Source organism: Ictalurus furcatus, chromosome 10 (assembly GCF_023375685.1).
Source record: "Ictalurus furcatus strain D&B chromosome 10, Billie_1.0, whole genome shotgun sequence".
NCBI lineage: Eukaryota > Metazoa > Chordata > Actinopteri > Siluriformes > Ictaluridae > Ictalurus > Ictalurus furcatus.
Genome location: NC_071264.1, coordinates 23,571,447 through 23,596,243, shown reverse-complemented (window position 1 = coordinate 23,596,243; position 24,797 = coordinate 23,571,447). Strand labels below are relative to the sequence as shown.

Sequence of the window (24,797 nt, the reverse complement as noted above, 5' to 3'; positions counted from 1 at the left end):
ACTGAAACTAAACCAGCTGACATTCCTTCGTTTTTTTTTTGACAGTAATGTGGGATCTTTTACCACGACGTACTGATGAACATTTGCACACTTATACTGTGAATTTTTCGTACTGTCCCAGCTCTGAGTGTAATGTTCATACTAACATACTTGAATCTTCTATCAATGAATTTTGCCATATGGTTGTTAAACGTGTAGGAGTCCACTTCACTGCTGGCACCGACCAATCCGAACTGTCCAGCAACTAATGCAGATACCGACACGACCAATGAGACGATTGTTAAGCGTAAGCTTAGTGATGCTGAAAAGAAAGGAGCTTGTCAGCCACCCATATGGCTGCATCAAAAAAAATCTCACATTTAGCTCTCTCTCTACTGTTTAGTATCTGAACATTCAGATACTTTACATCTTAAAAAAGTATGTCTATCAATATTTATGTGCACAGAGATTGTTAAATAAACACAAAACAGGTCCAGTATTAGGCTTCCTGTGTGCCAGCTGGAAGAGTACAAATGTCCTACACACCCCTAAGCAGCTCCCCATAGAAAACATGTGGTTAATGACGACATGCAGTCAGTCAGCCATCCCTTTAATAAAGAATGACCACAACAGCTGCACACACACACACACACACAAACACAAACACACTGATGGAAGCTGGTGGTGCTGGGTTGGGCTTTGTCTCAAACACACACAACTGATGCTCACTGCTCCTAATTAGCACTTCTGCTGAACAACAACAACTCTGTACTACAGTACTCGGATTGAGGTCTACACAAACGGAGTAACACTGTGTGTTTTGAAATCTTAAAAATTGTTTTTTTTTTGGCAGCATGCGCATTAAAACACACCCTTGGACACCCACGACGCTTGATATTATTCCCAACCTTGCATTCACTATCAAATTATTTTTTACTATTGTTATGACTGGTTGCATCAGGCTGTGCATGAAGTCAAGGCTTGAGCTTTGTGGTTGATTTACCGTGGCTTACTACTGCCATCCAGAGGCGACGTTGAAAAATACACCTTCGAGCATGCGCCAGAATTATTGGCACCCTTCATGAGAATGAGCCAAAATTTATATCTAAAAAGAATAACCTATGAAATAAGTGATATTTTGAGCTCAAACATGAATAGACTTATTATATATACATATATGCAATTTCCATCGGGTATACTTATTTTTTCACGACATATATATTATGACAAATTCGGACAAGCAAACATTTGATCCTCTTTGAAATAGTGCCTATTAATGAAGATGATATACCTGACCCACAAGGAAATTTTGCTATTTCAATCATTTATTCAACAGAAATATCAATAGATGTGTTATTCGTGTGTGGAAAAAGGAAGTACACCCTTGGCCCCCTGTAGCAGAAATAACTTCTTGTAGGCATTTTGCATAATTATCCACCAGTCTCTGACATCTATTTATTAATAGACACTGTTTCAAAGAGGATCAAATGTTTGCTTGTCCAAATATGTAAAAAAATAATAAATAAATAAATAAATAAATAATTTTTAAAAAATCAACAATTTCTATGAGGTGTACTTATTCAACACGACTGTATATACATGTACGCGAATAGTTTTATTTTGACAAAAACTGAGCATCTTGCCAGTGTTGTGGACTCGAGTCTTAAATTTCAACTGAACACAATTAAAGAAGACTTGTGACATGACTTTCCATTTTATTCACTTCAATTTTATTTGTATAGCGCTTTTAATAATGGATATTGTCCCAAAGCAGCTTTACACAAATATATAAATTCAGGATATAAATTTTACATTGATAAATGTATCCCTAACGAGCAAGCCAGAGGCGATGGTGGCAAGGAAATAATCCATGAGACGATATGAGGAAGAAACCTTGAGAGGAACCAGACTCAAACGAGAACCCATCCTTATCTGGGTGGGGTTTGATTCCCGCCCTGTGTGCATGTTCTCCCCGTGCTTCGGGGGTTTCCTCCAGGTACTCCAGTTTCCTCTCCCAGTCCAAAAACATGCATTGTAGGCTGACTGGTGTTTCCAAATTGTCCGTAGTGTGTGATTGTGCCCTGCGATGTGTTGGCAACTCAACTAGGGTGTCCCCCGCCTTGCACCCCGTGTCCCCCAGGATAGGCTCCAGGCTCCCTGCAACCCTGTGTAGGATAAGTGGTACAGAAAACGGACGGATGGATGCCAAGACTTGCCATGACTTGCAAAACAATGACTTGATCCCACCTCTGCATCTTACGGTAATGTCTACCAAGGTTGAAGACACTTCTAGAGGAATCTAGAGAAACCCCTCATCCATGCAGAACATTTTAAGCTAGGCTAGGGACATGAGTGGACATGACATGCTGCATAAACTAACGTGGTTCCAGAACACCTTTATTATTAATTTTCTCTCTCCTGAACCTCAATACTGTATCATTTCTCACCATCTACAGGTAGTCTCGGGTGGGGTACCGCGTGCGCTTCCTGGTCCGCATGACAGCTTTACCTTACCGATTTTTCATGCAAACTGCCAGCGTGAAAGCCCCCTAAGATGTTTCTTATGTCCTTAATCATTTATGTACTGATTTGGTAGTGTACTTGGCTCATCATCTTGTTCAAAGCTCTATCCATGACCAAGTCTGAACCTCCTGGCAGACGTTTCCAGGTTCTGGGCTGAAATATCCTGGAGGCAGAATTCATGACGCTATCAAGCTTCAGAAGAGCTCCTGAACATCCAACCACAAAACTGCCCCAAAGCATCAATGAACCACTGTGTTTTAATGTTCTCTGTATTACAAACACAAACACATTCTTATAGACAGTCTTAAATATATACAGAATTTCATTAGTGGTATGCCATAGTATGTACAATCATACACCAATACACCCAAGACTAGGTTCATTTAATCTGTAGGAACTTCACAAGGACAAATATTGCATAAAGCACAACAAACTGTGACCATTTTGTCAAGGGTAGTGGTGTGTCCTTCATCTGTTGTGTTGCACAAAGAAATGGGGATGGTGCTCTGCAAAATCGTGTATTTGTTCCTGACCAGGCTTATTACTCTCTCTACGTGCATCTGGACAGCAACGTGTCCTTTTGTTTTGTCCAGCTCAAGCGGAAGTAGTTGATGTTTACCTTTTGTGAATGCTTGAATCTTCAAATCAGCAGTGTGCAAACCCACGGTTTCTATAATATTAAAACCTTTTCCAGCTAGTATTACATCTCCAGTTGATAGCTTGTCCAGATATCCACATCTTTCGGTTAAGTACTTGTCGCTTACCTGACCTCCCAAGCCCTTTGATACGAATGATATGACTCCCTGTGGTGTGATGGATATCAAATATTTAACCGTGTCGTGATTCTTGTATTGGGAGCATGTCTGAGCACTGTCGCTCAGGTTTTTGGGTTTTTCAATACATAATTCCAAACAATCAATAACGGAGGTACAATTGTTCAAAGTAGATCTGAAACACATCGGTAGACTAATCTGAATTTGTTCTTTGCCTGGCCAAACAATTAATCTACAGAGTGTTTGATGCATTACATCCAAAGTGACGTTAAACACTTCAGCAACAGTGGACTGTGACACGTGGAACATGTGTGCAAAAAAACATAACGGTAAATTTAATCTCATCCTCATTAAAGTTATAAAAAAACACTGAAAATTAGTCAAGCCTGAACCAGCTTTCAGAAATCCCGAGACTAAAGAGAATACGATCATGAATTTTGCGTACGATGCCAGACCGGTGAGTTCCTGCACCATTTCATCGCTATCCCTAAAAGACTCTTGTCTGAAGGATAAGTTATCAACTTTCTCTTTGAGCCGAGCGATCTCTGCTCGGAGTGCTGCACATTCATCAGTTAATGCTTTCACTGCAGCTTGGCAGGCGGTGTTGGTACAAGGTGTGATTGTCTGGAGAGAATGTACATTAGCCAAATAGCTGTGTTCAGCACACTGGTCTTTCTCCAAGTCCGTGGCATTGCACTCGTCAGTGCTGAGGACTGGCGTTTCATCTGCATCACAGTTCCTCTTTCTTTTAAGTTGCAGAGTTTGTTCACACCTCTTCGGGTTGCGTGCATTTCTTTGTTCCTGTTCAACTGAAGTGTGTGCAAACTGAGATGGCACAAATTCGGGGCTCCTGAGGGTCTCGTCTGGGGAAAAGAATTCATAGTACATAACGGGTAAGAATAGCGAGACAGTACCATACATGCCTTTAGATGTAGTGATTCAGCGAACGCTGATATTCTGCCATTTAGTGTTCAGTTAAGTGTTAAAGGAGCATTAGATTGGGTCTCTAAAGGTTAAATAGAAAATAAGATAGGAATTATTATTATTTTACTCCTGAAACCCACCCCCATTCCCGACCCCATGTACACAAATGGTCAGGTGTCTACAGAGTCTTGAGCCCCATTCGCTCCCAGCATTAACATGCGTCCTGGGTGATCGACTCACAAGTGTCTCAAAAATGCATTGTGATGCAATCACTCAAACCACATTGGGACCTGGTCTGGGATGCAAAAGCCCACATTACATGGGGCGGCTGTGGCTGGAGTGGTAGAGCGGGTTGTCCACTAACCGTAGGGTTGGTGGTTCGATTCCTGGCCGACATGACTCCACATACCGAAGTGTCTTGGGCAAGACACTGAACCCCAAGTTGCTCCCGATGGCAAGTTAGTGTCTTGCATGGCAGCTCTGCTGGTGTGTGAGTGTGTGCGAATGGGTGAATGAGACACAGTGTAAAGTTCTTTGGATAAAAGTGCTATATAAGTGCAGACCATTTACCATTTGATGGGTCTTGGACAACAACAAAAGTCCAACTATTCATGATACCAGGGGTGAACGGCTATACGTCTTGGCTCATAGGAGGTCTTAGTATGCTGTAGCATTACAATTTCCCTTTACTGGAACTAAGAGGCCCAAACATGTTTCAGCATGACAATGCTCCTGTGCACAAACCAAGGTCCATGAAGATATGGTTTGCTGAGGTTGGACTGGAAGAACTCGAGTGTCCTGCACAGAGCCCTGACCTCAACCCCACTGAACAGATTTGGGATAAACTGGAACACTGATGGTGCCCCAGACCTCCTCACCAAACATCTGTGCCTCACATCACTAATGCTCTTGTGGCTGAATGAACACAAATCCCCACGTTCTGTCGATTTCTCCTGCCTTGTCAGATTTTCCCACAGTAGCGCAAAATTATAGCTATATCTATAGATCCATCCGACCACATCGAAAAATCCTACTGCGGGTTTCCACTTCGCGTCTATGACTACGTAAAATAATTCAGAGTAACTGTGCAGAAGATTCTTATTAGGCAACGGTAGGATGATATTACGGCGCAAAATACCCTATCAGATACTCCTATCAATATAAAATAAACATGTAGGTTAATTTTAAAATGTAAAATACACTATTAGGTTGTCCTATCAATATAAAATAAACAGGTAGGATGATTTTACAGTGCAAAATCCCCTATCAGATTCCAAGTCCACGAACAAGTAGCAAAAAAATTATGGCGTGTTGTTCAGCGTGACAAAAATGTCGCAATATTGATGTGCGCATGCGCAGTAAGCCTTGGTAAGACAATCTGACGATTAGGATGAAATGTCAGGACACCCCACGGCAACGCTCCAAAACCTAGTGGAAAGTCTTATAACAGCAAAGGGGGACTAAATCTGGAATGAGACGTTCAACAAGCACATACAGTATGGGTGTCCACATAAATTTAGTCATATAGAGTATTTATATACTTTTTACTTTATTTGTCATTAACTATTTTAAAAGTTATTTTGTAGTTAATTTGAAACGCGGAAGTAATGCTGCAGGTTGGAATGACGTCATCCGCCACGTCACAATGTTAGTCTTCTGCTAGCAACAAGCGAGCCAGCTAACAGTGATGAGAGATCCTTGTCTACGTGAGTTGCTGTTTAGGGACAATGGACACCACTAGGCTTTCAAACAACTAGTTAATCTCTGAAACATTAATTCTGGTTCAGGCGCAGTAGTCTAACTTACCTTTGTGTGTTGATGTTTTCATGACGAGAAGCTGCGTCAGTGTGTTTACTGGAGCATCGTAGCCCAGCCACTTCTCTGGATACGGATGCTCCTTCGTAGGTCTTTTATCCACAAAATGGAAAGAGCAAACGTACGGTCTCTTCGGTGGTTTCTCGAGATTCAGGGCTTTTACCCAAAACCGAAGAGCTTCTTCGTTTTTAGGAGGCGGATGAAGATTGTATGGCGCCTCGCATCCACATTCAGCTCTCGTGCGCGGTTTATGGTCAAAACACACCTGCTCTAAAAAGCGTTTTCGTTTGTACCAATTATTATGGCAACCCCTAACTGCACAAATGATACCAGTTCTCCGCGAATTCATAACTGTTAACAACGAATCGTTAAAATGCAGTGTCGGTAGATACTGTAATGACTACAAGCTAGCCAGCTAAAATAACCGGAAATGGATAACCGGAGGTGTTACACAAAAAACCTTTAAATAGACCGAGTCTTTCAGAACGCTAAAAAAAGTGAATAAATAATACACCGCGCAAACTTTGATTCTTAATTCTACAGCAATGCTGCGCATATGACAAAGTTTTGGAATCTTCCTGAATCTGTCGCTTGTTGTATGTTTTATTATTTATTTTTTATGAACAGGCACTATTACGAACAGCTTGGTCGTGACGTCATATGGTGCGCCTGCTGGCCGGGGTCCTTCCTCTCCTCGTCTATCCGAGGGTCATGTACAAAACCGCATTGTCCTAAAAAAAATAAGCGCTGCTTAAGATAGTATTTAGTTATAGATTGTTTGAAGACATGATGGGCGGTAGGACGAGTGCGATAGCGGCCGGTGTCGGCGCAGCGCTTTTGGTTGGTTACTGTATCTATTTCGACAGGAAACGAAGGAGCGACCCAAACTTCAAGAGCAAGCTGAGAGAACGTGAGTGCTGTAGCTCCAAACACCCTCTGTTTTAGACATAGGTCACTAGATAATTGCTGGAAGCTGTTCTTTTATCCCCTGTGTAGTGCACCGATGTAGCAGGCAGTTTGGGGATTGGGTCACTGTTTTCTAGTGAGCCGGTTTTTCTCGTGAAGCGGCCTCCCCTCCTCTCGCGTGGCCTTGTCATTCAAACTGTCTGGTTCATTTTAAAGCGCACCTATAATGGTTTTGAAACGTGCCTAATTTTGTTTTAAAGGTCTCATACAATAGATTTACATGCACCCAAGATCAAAAAACACTTTAATGTGCTCGTAATTTAAATTGAAGTATTAACTCTCCCCCCTCTCCAGTGTCACAAATGACTAGTTCAATGATCCGTACTAAAGGATTCATTCTAAACTCCTCCTTTCAGAGAGCATTCTCTGCTCTGATTGGTCAGATGTCCCAGTCTGTTGTGATTGGTCTACCGCTGTCAGTGAGCAGCCAGTGAAGAGCAGAGGCGGGGATTTTTGTTACAAACCTATGTAGGTTTGTGTAGGAAGTAAGTCTGGAATTACTAACGACTCGTTCGGAATCGGTTCCTTCTTTAGGGAATCACTAACTCCGTTTGTCATGCGCTTTGATTTTTTAAAAAACTTTGCAGACTTTTTACATTCACAAGCAGCTCTATATATAATATAAAAATGACACTGGCTCTTATACCTCTACTCTGCAATCTTGTATTGTAGCACCACTTGTATTGTTCTCCGCTTGATATATCGCTTTGCTTGTATTTCCTCATTTGTAAGTCGCTATGGGTAAAATTGTCTGCTAAATGAATGAATGTAAATGTAATATAACACACTACATGAAAGGTAATATTTGAAAAACCGTAATAGGTGCACTTTATAGGCGGTGAGGAAAAAATGCAGATAAAAACACTACAAATGATTTGTGACGGCTAACTGCTAGGTTATAAGCTTATACTCTAAATCCCAAATTGGTCCCTCTCTTGTTAGGAAATGTAATAATGGCTTGTACATTGTGTGTAGTGTTTTATATGGAGAGATTTGGGATTCAGCCAGTGTATACCTTGTTCACAGTGTTGCTTGTGTTATCTTGGCAGGGATTCTTAGCCCAAATTTCGCAGTTTTAATCCCTGTAGTGACTTATAAAGGGCTTAGTAATAGTACTGCAAGTTAAATGAAGTTGAAATCACACATGAGTATACATTTAAACAGTGCTGAGTGTTTCCAGGGCTGAGGTCTTTTCAAATAACTCCTGTCACGTGTCATGCTCGTGCTCGTTGTGCCAGATTTCATGTTTTTCTTTGTGACAGTTCCAGCTGTTGAGCATCAGTTTTGTTCTTCGTTTTTTATTTTATTTTCATATTCAGCTAACTGTCCCCCTTATCAGGTGTTAATCAGAGTAATCTACTGAGTGATATTGTATTGTGTAGAGTTAAGGGTTATCCAAGGAATTATAATAATTTTAATAAAAACAGTGTGTGGCCATGATTTGGGGATAAGTATGGGACAGCTTAACAAGACCTCTAATAACGGAGGAGATGAATGAATGAATGAAATAAAAATCATAATATTTCAAATGTCTATTCTTACTACATTTTTTCTATTCAAACTTGTAGACTTGGAATGAATACTAATCTGGCATGTACATTTTAAACATTTTATATATGTGTAATGTTATTTCTAGGGGTTACAGAGGCTTAGAGGTTAGCAGGTTTGCCTCACACCTCTGGGGTTGGGGGTTCGATTCCCACCTCCGCTCTGTGTGCACGGAGTTTGCATGTTCTGCCCGTGCTTCGGGGGTTTCCTCCATGTACTCCGGTTTTCTCCCCCAGTCCAAAGACATGCACTGTAGGCTGATTGGCATGTCCAAATTGTCCGTAGGGTGTGAATATGTACAATTATGCCCTGTAATGGGTTGGCACCGAGGGTGTCCCCCGCCTTGTGCTACGAGTTCCCCGGGATAGACTCCAGGCTCCCCCGTGACCCTGTAGGATGGATGGATGTTATTTCTATGAGTATATCCGGTTGGTGTGTGTGTAATAAATATATATTAATATTAGGGGGGCAGTTAAAGCTCTGGATTACTGGTTGGGGGTTCAGGCCCCAGCACTACTGTTGGGCCCTTGAGCAAGGCCCTTAACCGTCTCTGCTATAGGGGCGCTGTATCATGGCTGACGCTGTGCTCTGACCCCAACTTCCTAACATGGTGGGATATGCAAAGAAAACAATTTCACTGTCTAATAAAGACTCATTATCTTAATCATATTATTATGTGCATGTTTGGTTTGTATTATGTTCTTTGTTCAGATATTATAAGTGTTTTTTTTTTTTTCTTTCTGTGCAGCTCTGACTGATTTGCTAGTCTGTGAAATACACCCTGTGTCTTATGTTACTTATCTGTGGCCTCAAATAAATGATCTCTCGTTCTCTTAGCCATGCTTACGGCACAACCGTGACTAATTATCTCATTCCCATGCCTTACTAAGTTATTAGGAACCCATCCCAGTAACTGCACTGTTTAAATGACTCATTTGTTTAAACTGTGGCAAATCAAACCAACTAAGTTTGTTAGAAAATGCCTCGAGCTGGCCCAAACCAAAAAACCAAAATAAGTGAGGGAGCGGGATTAAAACTGTTTCACGTTCATTATAATGTTGCTAGGTACAGTTGAGTGCAAAAGTTTGCATACCCTTCAGACAAAGTGAAAAACAAAAAGAAATTTCTTTTAACCCAAACATTTAGTGTAGCAGGTTTTTACATATTCCTTCATTATAACATACCCTATTAACCATTTTCATGCTTGTTAAGATATTACAGTAACATCAATCAAAACATTTAAAAGTTTGTTTTTCCCTTTCTAAATGTGATTGAAATGTTCTGTAATAACGTTTCCTCTAGTAATAGTATCCTGCAAACTGGAGACTTTCGTATGTTATAGTTTTGTGTTGATACTGTCTGTTAGTTTTTTTTTTGCCGTAAGTCCTGATGTATTTAAGACAGTAACACTAATGAATAAAATCCTTCTCGTATAAAGAGTGTGTGTCAAGACAGTGGGTTTTCAAATCTAAGTCCATTGTAAATGAGAGTTAAGTTGATGAGCATTCACAGAAAATGTCACTTGCAGGAAGGAAGAAGCAGAAAGCAGCACAGGAGAAAGCAGGACTGTCACGGGTAAGGAAAAACATGCTGAGCTCCTGAGATCTGTTCAAGACTTGTCTTTTTAAACACAGTATAATGAATAGGATGGACTCTGAAGTTCGTGTGCTTGTGTGCAGCTACCGGATCTGAAGGATGCCGAAGCGGTTCAGAAGTTCTTCCTGGAAGAGATTCAGCTGGGAGAAGAGCTGCTGGCGCAAGGTGAGATTCTCTCGGTCTCAGGACTGTGTTAGCTCCTTATAACATGCAGTGTGTAACGCAGAGCAGCGAACACCACAGCACAAAGCTGAGTTTATTTTCTGATATTGAGATGCTACGATATTGCTTTAGAAAGCTTTCCTAGGCAAAAAAAAGAAGGGCCAACCCGAAAATGGTAAAAGCTTTTAACAACAAATCATTGGTGAGGAAATTAGCAAGAATGAAACAAATAGATAAAGTAACTTAGTATGGGATGGATTTTCCCTTCCCTGCAGACAGCTTTCTATTTATTTTATTTTTACTTGATTTTAATTTTGTACACAGAGACATGTTAGTTTGAATTTTGCATCAAACATTTTAATCATTATTATGATTTTCCGTTGCGTACAATAAAACTATATACGTGAATTTTCCTGTTTCTAGCTTCTCCCAATACCCCCCCCCCCCACACACACACAAATGGTGGCACAGGAGGTCTCAGGTGTGCATTTGTTTCATTCTTGCTCATTTTTAACCAAATGATTTGTTTTTAAGACCATTAAAAGCTTCATGTTTTGCCATTTTGGGCTTGGCCCATTTTTCTTGCCCAGCAGTATAGTCCCCCACTACAAGACATATCTCGGAAGCAATAAGGTTTATCAGTCCCTCCAGGATTTCGTGATCGCTGGAATTAACGCAAAATCAAGCATTCAGCCAAAGCCCACTCGATTCACATGTGTCGAACATGAGTACAGCTGAAAAGTCTCATTTACCAACAAACACAACTAAAAGACCGTGCAAAACAATTTAGTGCAAATGCAATTTCACCAATTCAAGTAGTTCTCTGCAAAATAAACGCAGCAAAATGAAGCATTTTTGGGCGCAACGATCACCAAAAAAAACGACGCAAAATCCTGTATGGACTGATTTATGGTGGTGTTGCTTTTGTTGAAACCATTTTCGCACACCATAGCCTATATAATAATTTTAATCTATTTATTCTGAATAAATAATTAATGACATTGCAGGTATCTACCAAAAACTACCAGAAATGATGCCAGCAATATACCGATCTTATATTTGATTTGTTTTTTTTGTATTTATTGCAATTATTGTCTAGTCACTTCTCTTAAAGAAGGTTTGTGTGTTCTTTTCTGTTTGTTGTGCCTTAGCAAGTTTAGAGTCTCACTATTTATTTATAGTCTCACTACAGGCATTTCAATGTACAGTTGTCTCTGGAATACTGTTCAAATAACTAATAAATTAATTTTTATTTTTTTATGTTTTTTTTGCTGTGAAATAAATGGAGAGCTTTGCTTTGACAGAGAGAGTCGAATGTTAAAGAACGAACGTCTTCATTCCTAGTTCCGTGCACATCCGGTCAATTAAAGCTGATGTAATTCAGTTTTCTTATGAAGGACATTCAGTGCTGCACCAGTGAAGGCCAGATTGAAGCGTGAATGTATGCTCGTCGTCATGGTTACATTTCAACACGTCTATTCAGAGCCGTGATTACGTTTGTGTCAGGATTTACATTCGAGGTGTCCTGCTACAAAGAGTTCTGTACATCTGCCAGCCAATCGGAAACAAATGTTTTCCTTTAGTCGTGCTATGAAGGTTCTTTAGATAAAATGGCCATTTGCACTCCGAGAAGTCAGCCATCTGTATACATTGTTCTCCCTCTCATATTGCTCGTGTTTTCCAGGAGACTATGAGAAAGGAGTGGACCACCTGACCAATGCCATAGCAGTGTGTGGTCAGCCTCAGCAGCTGCTCCAGGTGTTGCAGCAAACTCTGCCTCCACCCGTCTTCCAGATGCTCCTCACCAAACTGCCCACCATCAGCCAGGTGAGAAACCTGCCAGTCTCTTCCTGCGTCACGTTCTGCCTCTGAACCCGGGTCTCATTTATTAAGACGTGGAGAAGCCTAAATGTGGACGTGTAGACTCTTTTAGGAAATAACCATGAAAGAGTCGTAGTCCATATGACAGAAAAATGAAACTGCATTAAACGCTCATCATCTTAAAATCATGCACACAAATCCAAACAAATCAGCTCCACCTACAAAAATCCTTATACACGTTTACAAGAGGAAATAAGAGTGGTCTAAGAGACATCTAAGAGCAACAACTAATACCAACGGATTAAGGGAACCGTTTATATCTTCTGTAATGTAGGTGATAATGGGAACTAAAAAATGTTTTGCAAAAAAAATGCAAATTACTGTGGTATGAGTAATAAAATACTTCAAGCAATATCTCACGAGCAAGAGTGCAGTTATACTGAATATCGGCAGACGTGAGCCCGCAGGTATTCAGTATAACTGCATGATTGTGAGTGCGATATTGCTTTTGTACGACAGTCCTATAAACAAGAAATTAATATCGAGTAAGTGACCTTTTGGCTACAATATGTTTTTTTTGTTTTGTTTTTTTTGCTCCGAAATAGATCCCGAAGAAACCACACTCACTTTAGAGCCCGTAGACTAGCGGGCTGGCTAGCTAGCTCACAATGTTGTGTACATTCCTGTTAAAGGAGCTTCCAGTAAAATTGGTGTCCCTTCTTCCTTTTTCTTCAGCCGATGAGCTTTTCATATTTTAAGTAAAAAGTTTTATGATGCTTTTCAGGAATGTAACTTTTGATGTAAGATACGAAAGCTCGTCAGATGAAGATAAAAAGCGTAAAGGGACTGCAATTTTACCGGAACCACCTGTAAGGGAATGTACAAATCGATGTGAGGCATGCCTGCTGCTGATGTCACGTACATTACTGTAGTTAAGAACTAGGAAGTGGAATTGTTACGTGGTGAACACAGACGAGAGGACAAACAGTGAAACGTCCCAGCACGGTTACAGGAAATATAGACACTCTTTGAACGCTGCTCGACCAATCAGATTAGTGGACTGGGACTAAATGTTGAGTAGGTGAAAATAACCCACTTTGTGATGGCAACAGTAATTCCACATCACACCACCCTGCTTTGGTTATTTTCCCATAACAGCATCATGTCATGTGTTTTTTATTCTTACTTAATAGATGCTTAAACAATTAGCCATGATGTTTTAAAGTCCTAAAGGACTTTAATTAGTCAGTCAATAATAGTGTCCTACAAGCCACTCATAATGATGAAAATAATCTTATGGGTCTTAGTACTCATGCTGCCCGTGTTAAGGCCAAATCTCTAACAGAGTACAACAGCAGCTCTTTATTACTCCCAGATTTCTTCCCACGTTTAGTTAGCACAATACGTCCAACATGGATTATTGGTTATTAGTGAAGTAGAGGTCACAATATAGTCTGATTTCTCACTAGAAGCCAGGCCGTACAGGACTTCAGAGGTTTTTTTTTTTTTGTGACTGTTATGGCCAAAAATGCTTGATTTTACTGCAGCTTTTTTCAAAATTTAAGATGCAACTTGCGGAGTCTTTTTTTTTTTTTTTGAGGAAAACTACTTGAATTGGTGCAATTGCACAAAATTGTTCTGCATGGTCTTTCACAATGATGTTTGTTGGTAAATGAGACCTTTTAGCTGTGCTCATGTTTGACGCATGTGACGAGTGTGTTTGGCTGAATTGTGATGACATCACATGACACCTCTTGGTCCAAATATTGCAGCGTTTACTTGATTTTGTGTTCATTTCTGCAATCGCAATATCACAAAATTCTGGGGGGACTGAAGTTAAAAGCTTGAAGTCAGGCTTGCGAGAACACATCGTAGTTGGCTACTAACACATTCATTCATTAAGGTCGTGACTTGTAGTCCCCAATTAGAGCACAAGTGGAGTGTAGATTAGCGTAGTGTTGCACGAGCACAAACAAAATACCAAACACGCTTTTCAGTTTGTGTACATCAGGCTCAGTTTGAGTAAATCCTTCTATTTCTAACATTTCTGATGAGGCCTTGGTGTTCTGTCTGTACTGAAAGCTAGCCAATGTTCTAGTAGACAGAACGTCATTACTTTAATTCATTGTGGCAGACGCTTTGATTCACCTGAAGCAGAGCCAAGTGACCCATAGCAACATTCCCATATAAAGGGTAAGCATTTATCTTGAATGTAATAAATGTTCTTGTTCTGTTTTGCAGCGCATCGTCAGTGCACAGAGCTTGAGCGATGACGACATTGAATAAGACGAGGTCCTTTTGAACACGTGACCCTCCCTGAGTGCAACCTTCTCCCAGCCGTTTCACTCCTCCATGTTTAAATTACTGTTTCTTTGTATTCACTGTGCAAAATAACCACCAAACAATCCAATAGAAAAGTTTCCTAAAAGGCAGTAAGAGCCTGTAAATTATACCACCCAGATGTCTAGAAATGTCTTTCAGCGTTTTGGTAACTATTTTATCAAAGTGATTTCGATGTTTGTGCTGTCCACACACACACAGGAGTTATTGTTTTTGAATGTTGTATAAACGGATAAGAACGAAGCATGATCTTCTGATTTCTTTATTGCAAAAAAAAAAAAACAGGTCAGCGAATATGCAATGCACGTTAATAACAGTTCCTGTGTCACGGACAATAAGTTTACATGACCCAACTCAGTCTCGTAAACCCTGTACACTGCACATTTATGCTAATACACTGACTCTGCTTATGGAAGGCTTTTCATAGTTAACTGATAAAAGCCCAAGAAAAGCGGACGCTGCTGCCACCACCATGCTTCACCATGAGCATGGTGTTCTTTTGGCAATATGGTGTTTTTTTGCACCATGCATACCATTTGGAATTATACCTTTTGGAATTGGTTTCATCACACCATAACACATTTTGCCACATGGTTTGGGGTGATTGTATGATTGTGTTTTGTTCTATACATACAGTACAGTCAGACTTTGCAAAGCTCAGAGAGCTCTGGTCTTATTGTTATTGATCAAGAATTGTGTTTAAAAATAAATTAATAAAAAGAGCAGGGGACTTAACTAGAGGTATGCATCGGGACTGGGATAGCACGGGAACCCATTAAAAAGTTGCAAGAGGTTTTTAACTCTTATGCGAGTGGGCCACAACCTCAAACTCAACTAGACAGGCCATGTTCTTTAAAATGAGCGCAAAATGGACATGGTGTGGTGCTCACACATGTTTACCATCATCTTCATGTTTATCATTCATCTTCAATGTCTTCTTTATCCTGGTCAGGGTCCTTGTGGTTTAAGTGACTTATTTCTTTATTGAAATTGGCCCAGCTAAGTAATTACCAAGTACAAACAGGCTGGGATTGGTCAAACTTTCTGAGGGGGTGGCCAGGATTGGTCATATGCTGTGTTCTACCTTCTAAAAACCCTAAATCAAAATTTCCGACCGCGTTTGTCTTGAACAAAACGCCGCCTCAACTCAGGGTTCCTACTCAAACTTCTCCTCAACCCTGAGTTCAGCACCTGACATCATGTCAACATGACTGCTCACACCGACATCGGTAAATGAAATAACACTTCGCTATTTTAAATGAATTAACAATACTATTTACTTTAGATCAATCAGCATAGACACATTAGTTGGTTAAATCTAAAACACCAACTATAGAGTTTACTGTTTTGAGAAAGTAAATTCATCATGAAGTCACTAATGGTGGCTGGCTTGTACAGAGCAAAACACTTTCATCGAGGCGTCCATGGTTTTTCCCAGCTTGAAGAAAATGATGCCACTCTGAGTTAAGCCTTCCTAGTCAGATTTCTGTGGGAATGGGCATGGATTTAATAAAAAAATAACCCACACCTATAGACTGGTCTACAAAGCTCAGTTCATTTGCCAGGAACCTAGTGCTGAGCTCAACATTATTTAACTTAACTCTATTTGCAGTGAATCTCTAGAGATCTTCAGTGAATGAATTCAGCTTTGTAGTACAAACCTATGTCTATAAAGCAAAACTAGAGTTCCATTCATGTGTTTTTTCCTTTATTATGTATTTGTCTGACTCTGCAGTACATTTGAAGGTGTTTGTGTTTGCTCTTATGGAGGTCATTAATATAATGGAGTCTTTTTTTTTTTTTTAACAAATAAAAGATGGCTAAAGCTGATGACTCTGCAGTTACCTTTCAGTCTAACTCTGATCCACAACATATCAAGAAAAGAATTAAAAGTGAACAGGTTTACTCTTTTTCTTAGGTTTGAATTTCTTTCTCATTCCTTTTCCCTTTTTGGAAATGGGATCCGCCATAGTTCCTATGAAGGATGTTGATGTTTTGTTGCCCGTCCCAGGATTCTTCTTGAAGGGCTTTCCTGTGAATTTGCTGCGTTCAGCATGCTTGGGTCCTTTAAAATGTGCTGCCTGTGGTCCCCTCTCCCTCGCTGCATCTCGCCCATGCTTCCCTTCAGTTCCTCTTCTTGCTGGGCCTCTTCCCCTCTTCTCGTTCTCCTTCTTCACCTTCTCCTTCTTCACCGAGCGTTTCACCCTGATCTTCCGTTCGAGCAGCTGGGAGCCGTTCAGCTTCAGCGCTAACATTACAGCATCTGTGCTCTGAAAGGACACGATATACACAATGCATTCACTCTGCGTGTAGCCTTGTTTCTAAACTCATCTTGAAACATGATGCGCTCACCTCAAAAAGAATATAACCAAAACCTTTTCCCACTCCAGTATTTCGGTCCCTCACCAATCGCACAGCCTCTACTTTACCACACTCCTCAAAGTGCTGGCGCAGAGGCAGTTCCTTTATATCTGTGAGGAACAATGAGGAAAGTGTTAAAGGAACAGCAGGGTAAAGATAAGTTTCAAATACCCAAGTGATTTAAAAAAAAACAGCTGAGCTGATTCAACACAATGTGTACTGAATAAAAGTTGGGAGCTAATGGTGAAACTGAGGTCTCTATATTAGTAAAGTCTGATACCAAACCCACAGCCTGACAGGACGCATGGCCTCTGTGCCTATCACTCCCGACAGAAGGAGGCGTGGCTTTGGTTCTAAATAAAACATAATTGTTTACGCAATACTAACATTATATTTTATCATCATACTAAATCACTGGTGACAAAATGTATTATTTTTTTTTTTAAATACATCCAATCTCACTTATCGAGATGCAAATGATATTATCTTAAAAGAAAAGATACAGCCCCACATGGAAGAATAATATCAATATTATTTATAAACGAATAGAACTCGACGCCGACAACAACTTCTTGTTATTAATTAGAAATACCCTTAAAATATATTATATCGTACAAATCCTACAACCACTCGTTCTTCAGACATCACACTAATGAGAACCTCGGATGGACACACGGACAACCTGAAAACAGAACTCATCCACCACCTAGAAGCGGAGGTATAAAAATCGCTATTGCTAATCAGAGAAACCTGAGGTCATAAGTAACTGTGATTGGTTAAGCGCAGCAACCGATAAAACTACAAGAGTTGGAGCTTAGTGAATAAATACACTGAAATGCAACGATGCAAATTTGTCTAGTGTTATTCCTCTCTGTAACACAATTTTCTCCTAATTATTCACACACAATCGTGATGGAAGTATTTCGCAAAGATTTCAGCTGTGACAGTTTTCCTATCACTCGACCAGAGATCATTTATATGCACAGAAATGCAGGAGGACAACAAAAACGACGTGTGTCTGGGAGTGGAAACTAACCATATGGAAGGTTGCCCACGAAGATAGACCTCTTATGGTTATACTAAAGGACAAAAAAAAAAACAACAAGCATTAACCAGAGTATATTCCAAAGGGCAGTTGGCACATATATGACAGCCAGTTTTAAACCTTAGCTTTCTACGATACTCACTGAACTGCGCTGGGAAACTCGATCCACTCGGATGTAAAAATCTTTCTGGATCTCCATTCCATTCCTGCAACATATTTCCTGTGAGTCACACGTTTATAGCAGATCTCACACACATACTATATGTATCGGCCAAGATGTAAGTAAGGAATAAAACATTTCAGTTCAGTATGTGCCGTTATAAAAAAAAATATATTTTATTTTCCCCACCTACGCTCGACACTTACTGGCTGCTTTTCTGAATATTTCGCTCCAACGCTTCCGTTTAAAAAATATATATTTTTTGTAAATAAAATGTTAGTTTTCTAATGGAATAAATGAATACGTCGGCACAATTATATTTTTGTCTACAACACCGATTTCAAACATTTAATCACACACTTTCAGATCAAAAGGTTTTTAAGATCATGAGAAACATTTCAGTCAAGTGTCCCCAAACTTTTGACTGATAGTGTATATATGGTGTTTTATATATATAGCCAATTCTAACCATTTTAGCAGCTAAAGAACGACACAATGTACTTTTTATCTGTTTATAGTAACCCCTAACACCACGTTTTATTATTTGAAGATTATAAGATTAGATTTTATATTATGTGAAGCGTCTGCTATACAAGTTCTTGTTAGTTATCTGTTAACATATTAGAATGAGTTATTTTATATATATATATATATATATATATATATATATATATATATATATATATATATATATATATATATATATATATATATATATATATAAACTTGTGCTTTGTCTTGTATGCAGCCCTACTGTCAGAGCTGCTGTCTACAGAAAATTAACCAACACCTTTTGACCAATCAGAATTGAGAATTCAGCAGGGCTGTGGTATAACATATACAGTTGAGGTCATAAATTTACATTCGTCTTGCACAAAATGTTAATTTTTTTAATAATTGTTTTATAATAATTATTATTTTGTCTTCTGGGGGAAAATGTAAATATCTTATGTAGTTCAGTACTAAATATATAATTTTAAACAAAATAATTTACACCGATCACCTTGCTCAAAAGTTTACATCCCCAACCCCTGGCTCTTAATGTATCGTGTTGCCTTCTTGAGAGTCTTTTGTAATAGTTGTGTACGAGTCCCCCAGTTTTCCTCAGTGTGAAAAGATGGATCTGAACATCATATAGCTGCTGCTGGAAAGGAGTGAAATATGCAGAAGATGCTGGAAAAGCAAAGATTTGTGCAGGACCTGGAGGATTTTTCTGAAGAACTGTGGGCAGTTTAACCGCTCAGGACAAACAACTCATCAACTATCACAGAACATAAAAACATCATGTCGGTGATCATCCAGGTAACGACACACGGTATTAATAATCGAGCGTATGTAAACTTCTGAACCGGTTCATTTGTGTAAATTCAGTTATTATTGTGTCTTGTGGACTACATGTAAACATCTACTACGTGAAATAGCTTCTTCAGCACAGTACTAAACAAAATGCAATTTTTATGATCCCTATTTTTATTTATTTACTTACAAATTATTAACATTTTACAGATTTTGCAAGGCGAATGTAATCTTATGACTGTTTGTATTTCCTAAGATCTGCTCATTAATTCCAGACTGTATGACCTTAGTAGGGCACTCACTGCCCCGTCCTCCTCCTTGAACACCACATAGGCATTGATGCTTGTTTTTTTGGGGTCGACTTGGCGTCTAGAAACAAACACATGAAGGTCATCAGACAGACAATGCAAACAAATCAAACCTTGTGTGTGTGTGTGTGTGTGTGTGTGTGTGTGTGTGTGTGTGTGTGCACGTGTGTGCATTTACACTGCATACCGGATGGCAGCGAGCCTGCGGGACATTGTTGGATCTTCCCGAAGCTGGAATAAACCACAATAAGAAATCTACTACTTGACAAAACCGACATCTGGCTTGTAGTAGAAAGTGATAGGAAACTTACGACTGAGCGGAATCGCACCGACTCGATTGCTCCCAGATCTTTAAAGATGTTTTTCAAATCCTGCAAAAACAGAGGTTAATAAAAAAAAAGGACAATGATTTGAGATGCTTGACTTGTAACCCATTCACGAACAGAAATTCTGTCACCTTCTTTGAGCAGTTAACGGGCAGGTTGCCAACAAATACGGTTCTCTTCAGTTTAATCCTCTCTTCAGCCTTGTTCCAGGCAACTTTACGCCTTTTCACTGCTAGCATTTCTCCGTCATCGTCGTTCACTTCTGGTGCTTTGCGCTTGACTTTCTTTGGACGACTTTCCTCGTCGGCGTCGTCTGCATTTTTTAAGGCTTCTTCCCTGGAAATTGACAAAGACGGTTCATTTACAGCCGTTCAAACTACATACCCAAAACAATATCAACAACAGGGACACTATGAACCTGTCCTCCAGCTTCTTTTCAGCTGCTGATTTTTGTTTTTCCTTCTTGTGTTTCACCGCTTCTCCGCCGCCTGACACACGACCTGCTTCCTGTTTTACAGAGCTGGCCTTTGCTTCTGGCTGTATAGATACAAAAGAAGTTAATACGGGACTGTCCGAATCATTTTCAGTGTCGGTCTACATTACTACATTTACACATTGCTGTGGTCTGAGGCAACAAATAATATATAGCTACTATGGCTGGACAATATGACGATATAATATTGATATTGCTATAAATTAGTGAGTCAGGATACACTTTTCTCAGGTATTGTTGGTATCGTGATAGCTTTGTAGAAATTTTTTTGTTTTTAATAAAATCACTAACTTAATCGACCTCAATGGAAGCAGTTGATTTGATGTCATTTTTATTTAATCTTTTAAATAATGTAATGTTTATTATTGATTTATTTAATTGATAAACTCTTTTCAGTGTTTGAATTTAGTTGTTCTAGGCATTAAATAAAAGTATCATGACACTCAGTTCTTAATTGTTATGTCATTAATGCAGCAATACTGTTCTTCTGGCTGTTTGTTAGATAAATTATATGTTGCGATGCATATCACGTATCATAGTAATGTCCTTATGCTTCCGTCCATTAATCTTCCCTAGCGTTTATCCTACACAGGGTCGCAGGGGAGCCTGGAACCTATCCCAGTGAACTCGGGGCATAAGGCGGGGACACCCTGGATGATTTGCCAACCCACTGCAGGGAACAATCCCACACAATACAGACCATTTGGAAATGCCAATCAGCCTACAACGCATGTGTTTGGACTGGGGGAGGAAACCCCCGAAGCACGGGGAGAACATGCAAACTCCGCACACACAGCGGAGGCGAGATTCAAACCCCCGACCCTGAGGTGCGAACCATTAAGCCACCGTGCCCCCGTCCTCACGTATCATGATGTGATAGCTTTTACAAGTGGACAAAAGTACCAATCACAACGACATGGCTGTGCCGGCCACAGTGTTTACATAATGGCCTAATCTCAATTATTTGAGCTGATCAGGATTATGTGAAATCATTATGATACATTAATATAAATACATCTGACTAGGAAAATATCTGATGTTGCTAGGACTAAATTTTGACAAAACAGCCCAAAATGACGACAAAACATTTTTTGTTTACAACGTTTTGGCTCAAATTGAGTTTTTCAGCCTGATCATAAATGCATTATCAAAATGATAAGGAAATGTTTTTATTTCCTTTCGAACATCACCCTGGCTATGGTTCTGGAAAGATCATGTTGAATAAAGAGCCTAATCAATTCAGTGTGTAATCAGACACCAGCTGTTAAATGGTCTGCCATGCTCCTGCACCACCACATCATCAAAACAGAGAAGAGCACTTAGACACTCTGTACAGATGACGGCGAACATCTGTACAGAAGTTTTAAAGTATTTTGTTTACCCGGTATAAAAATAATGAACTTTACCCGACTGAACAGAAGGCACTGTATTAATCAGCGATTAAATAATGGAAGGATTTCTGAAGGGTTTTTCACTTGTCTGTATTAAACACGGCTCACAGACTCCTCGGGCTGATTAAACTGGCTATTATAGCGACAACTACACTGCTATAAAGCCTTGTTTTGGATTCGAACCTGCCACGATAATTCATTTATTTATAAAAAAACTATGACTCATGATAAGTGTAAGGGACAGAATTGAAGAGTTTTATTCTAGCATTTGGGTCAGTTTTTGCAGCGAGCTATTAAGTAAAAGAGTTTTTTTCCCCTAAAGTACATTGTTTATTGTCCAGTAACCTATGCGAGTGTGTGTATGTACGCATTTTATATATACACACACCAATCAGACATAGAACTACCTGCCTAATATTGTGTAAGTCCCTTTTGTGCCACCAAAACAGCTCTGACCCGTCGAAGCATGGACTCCACCAGACCTCTGTGGGTATGCTGTGGTATTTGGCACCAAGACATTAGCAGCAGATCCTTTAAGTCCTGTAAGTTGCAAGGTGGTGGCTTCATGGATTGGACTTGTTTGTCCAACACGTCCCACAGATGCTCAATCGGATTGAGATGTGGGGAATTTGGAGGCCGAGTCAACTTCCAGCTAGCCCCATACGCAACAACCTTTATGTTCTGACACCTTTCTATCATAGCCAGCATTAACGTTTTCAGCAATTTGTGCTAAGGTAGCTCTTCTGTAGGACTGGACCAGATGGGCTAGCCTTCACTCACCACGCGCATCAATGAGCCATGCGCACCCATGACCTTGTCGCTGGTTCACTGGCTGTCTACAGGGAACAGACCTGCTGTTTTGGAAATGCTCTGACCCGGTTGTCTAGCCACCACACTTTGGCCCTGGTTAAAGTCGCTCTGATTCTTACGCTTGCCCATTTTCCCTGCTTTCAACACCTCAACTTCGAGAACTGATTGTTCACGTTCTGCCCAATATATCCCACCCCTTGACGGGTGCCACTGTAACAAAAGAATCAACGTTACTCACTTCACCTGTCAGTGGTTTGTTCTGGCTGATCAGTGTATATATGTTATAATGTGTCATGTCAGCTCATAGTGGAGTGTACTGCTCCTATTTGTCAGCATGTGTCGCTTGACACTCTGCTTTTTTTGTGACAGGGACCTGCTAAGAGCACATTATGCACACGTTTGCTATAAATCTCCCATAAGCCTTTATGAACTTGTCATTTCTTAGACAAAGACGTCTATGTTGATGTGAAGTTCAACAGCAAATGTCTCTGCTCTGTTTTTATTTGGTTTTATTGTTTAAAGTATCAGACCTGTGTTTTATCACCTCTGTACTAACGGATGTCAAGCTTGCATACTTACTTTTGGTGCTGGAACGAAGAGCGGTGTGTTCTTTGCGGCGGCAACTGAGAATAGCGAGGACAGAGTCCCCGCAGTTGTCTGATCTGCAGTCAGGCTGTCTGATACCAGGCCAACAACATAATCCCTCTGCTCAGAGGCATCAGCAACCGCCGTCGCGCTGAGAGATGACAAACAGTCGTAAACAGTCGAAAAATAGTAGAACATCCACACAAAAACTCCTACGCCATCAGTGGCTGGTGTAAATGGGCGTGCAAGGGCTAAGCCCACTCCCTTCTTACACTGAGGTGATGGAGTATTTACTCAATCATGCATTTTCCCTTCTCAAAAATGCCTTTTAAAAGCTGATAGACTAAGCACACATTTTCCTATCAGCATACAAATTACACAAAAGGACTTTAGTGACTTTTTTTTATTATTACACCACTGATACCTTATGATATAATGTATTGCTCAACCCAAACAGTTTCATTGTCAAGCTAATGATAGATATTAGATTTTAGCCCTCCCATCTAATATCTCAACCAGTCGTTACTGTCATACAGTGTGTCAATCACAAGAATATGTCAAGCATATGATACAGTACACCAAACAGCTGGAATTTATACACAGCAGACTATGCTGTGCCTATGACTATTCTCCCTGCTACCCAAGTACAGTACACTGGATAAAGTACAGAGTATGAATCCGTATGAAGTATGAACACAGAATGCCACAGGTTTCCAACCCTGGTCCTGAACATTTGAGTGTTTTCCCAGCTTTCTCACACCCACTTCCTCTTAAGAATGGATGTTAATTATCTGATTCGTTAAATCAGGCAGGGAAAACACTCAAATGTCCTGGACAGGGGTTTCTCCAGGACATGGGAACATGTGCCCTGTGCAGTGCACTATGCACTATTCAACCTAGAAAGCAACTGTCTGATAACTAGATTCAGATTTTCCATATTATAGTATATGGAATAGTAGAAATGAAAATAGTAGGTTTCTATTGCCTATATATTAAAACAGGAGCCAAATAAATATCCAGTACGTCAACACAAATAAACAATTATACCCAATTTAAGATCTCATACAAAGAGCACGATTGCACTATCATAAAAAAGTAAGAAACTATTTATTTTTCGTCTGTCTGTAAAGGAGTATATATCAGTGCCAAACCTCTTTGCAGCGTGCTTCTTCTTCATGCTTTCTTCTCGGGTTGTTTGAGAGCTACTTTGACATAAATATGTAACGATGTGTAGATATGATTTATAAACACATATTTTGTAAATTCTGTTTTGTTATTTTGTTAAAGAGAGAAAATCGTTCGCCTTTTACTTTCGTGTTACACCAACAAAACTTGAAAATCAAACGCTTTTTTCGCGACACTCCACCAAAACACGTTTCCACCCGCGCATCAGTTTTCTTTTTCCCCTCAATAGCAATAGCCTAAATCCTACGTTCCGGGGCTGGCTCAATCAATTAAGTACCGATTAAGTACTTAGATTAGATGTATTAAAACAAAAAAAAATTAATACAATACACATTACAACAACACACTAAGCTGTTAAGTTTGAGCACAAATAAGAAAATGAGGCACCGT

General features: G+C 39.9%; 3 protein-coding genes and 1 long non-coding RNA gene across 4 annotated transcripts; 2 read left to right on the top strand and 2 right to left on the bottom strand.

Moving 5' to 3' along the window:
* Positions 1 to 1,788: 1,788 nt before the first annotated feature.
* Positions 1,789 to 6,607, bottom strand: si:dkey-56d12.4 (uncharacterized protein LOC799220 homolog). The gene is made up of 2 exons (XM_053635560.1): positions 6,006 to 6,607; positions 1,789 to 4,138 (listed from the first exon to the last, which is right to left on the bottom strand). The coding sequence occupies exons 1-2, from the start codon at positions 6,361 to 6,363 to the stop codon at positions 2,886 to 2,888; spliced, it is 1,611 nt and encodes a 536-aa protein (XP_053491535.1). The 5' UTR covers positions 6,364 to 6,607; the 3' UTR covers positions 1,789 to 2,885.
* Positions 6,608 to 6,680: 73 nt separating this feature from the next.
* tomm20b (translocase of outer mitochondrial membrane 20b) lies at positions 6,681 to 16,277 on the top strand. The gene is made up of 5 exons (XM_053635562.1): positions 6,681 to 6,924; positions 10,057 to 10,103; positions 10,208 to 10,289; positions 11,971 to 12,113; positions 14,349 to 16,277. The coding sequence occupies exons 1-5, from the start codon at positions 6,801 to 6,803 to the stop codon at positions 14,391 to 14,393; spliced, it is 441 nt and encodes a 146-aa protein (XP_053491537.1). The 5' UTR covers positions 6,681 to 6,800; the 3' UTR covers positions 14,394 to 16,277.
* Positions 16,143 to 24,783, bottom strand: rbm34 (RNA binding motif protein 34). The gene is made up of 11 exons (XM_053635561.1): positions 24,374 to 24,783; positions 23,217 to 23,373; positions 20,362 to 20,480; positions 20,075 to 20,279; positions 19,929 to 19,988; positions 19,805 to 19,848; positions 19,595 to 19,678; positions 17,996 to 18,059; positions 17,845 to 17,887; positions 16,800 to 16,918; positions 16,143 to 16,717 (listed from the first exon to the last, which is right to left on the bottom strand). Exons 1-11 carry the CDS (start codon positions 24,397 to 24,399, stop codon positions 16,334 to 16,336), a joined length of 1,305 nt encoding a protein of 434 aa, XP_053491536.1. The 5' UTR covers positions 24,400 to 24,783; the 3' UTR covers positions 16,143 to 16,333.
* Positions 17,711 to 22,318, top strand: LOC128614208 (uncharacterized). The gene is made up of 3 exons (XR_008387016.1): positions 17,711 to 18,075; positions 19,093 to 19,315; positions 21,029 to 22,318. It is a non-coding gene; the product is annotated as an uncharacterized LOC128614208 (long non-coding RNA).
* Positions 24,784 to 24,797: the final 14 nt, after the last annotated feature.

What these genes read in the sequence shown, in the direction of transcription:
- si:dkey-56d12.4 (XM_053635560.1), bottom strand. Translation starts at nt 6,363, where the DNA reads ATGAATTCGCGGAGAACTGGTATCATTTGTGCAGTTAGGGGTTGCCAT. An exon ending in GAAAACATCAACACACAAAG is followed by an intron (nt 4,139 to 6,005) that starts GTAAGTTAGACT and finishes TCTTTTCCCCAG; the next exon opens with ACGAGACCCTCAGGAGCCCC.
- tomm20b (XM_053635562.1), top strand. Translation starts at nt 6,801, where the DNA reads ATGATGGGCGGTAGGACGAGTGCGATAGCGGCCGGTGTCGGCGCAGCG. An exon ending in AGAAAGCAGGACTGTCACGG is followed by an intron (nt 10,104 to 10,207) that starts GTAAGGAAAAAC and finishes GCTTGTGTGCAG; the next exon opens with CTACCGGATCTGAAGGATGC. An exon ending in AACTGCCCACCATCAGCCAG is followed by an intron (nt 12,114 to 14,348) that starts GTGAGAAACCTG and finishes TCTGTTTTGCAG; the next exon opens with CGCATCGTCAGTGCACAGAG.
- rbm34 (XM_053635561.1), bottom strand. Translation starts at nt 24,399, where the DNA reads ATGAAGAAGAAGCACGCTGCAAAGAG. An exon ending in CGGTGCGATTCCGCTCAGTC is followed by an intron (nt 19,849 to 19,928) that starts GTAAGTTTCCTA and finishes GGTTTATTCCAG; the next exon opens with CTTCGGGAAGATCCAACAAT. An exon ending in CGCAGGCTCGCTGCCATCCG is followed by an intron (nt 19,679 to 19,804) that starts GTATGCAGTGTA and finishes GTTTGTTTCTAG; the next exon opens with ACGCCAAGTCGACCCCAAAA.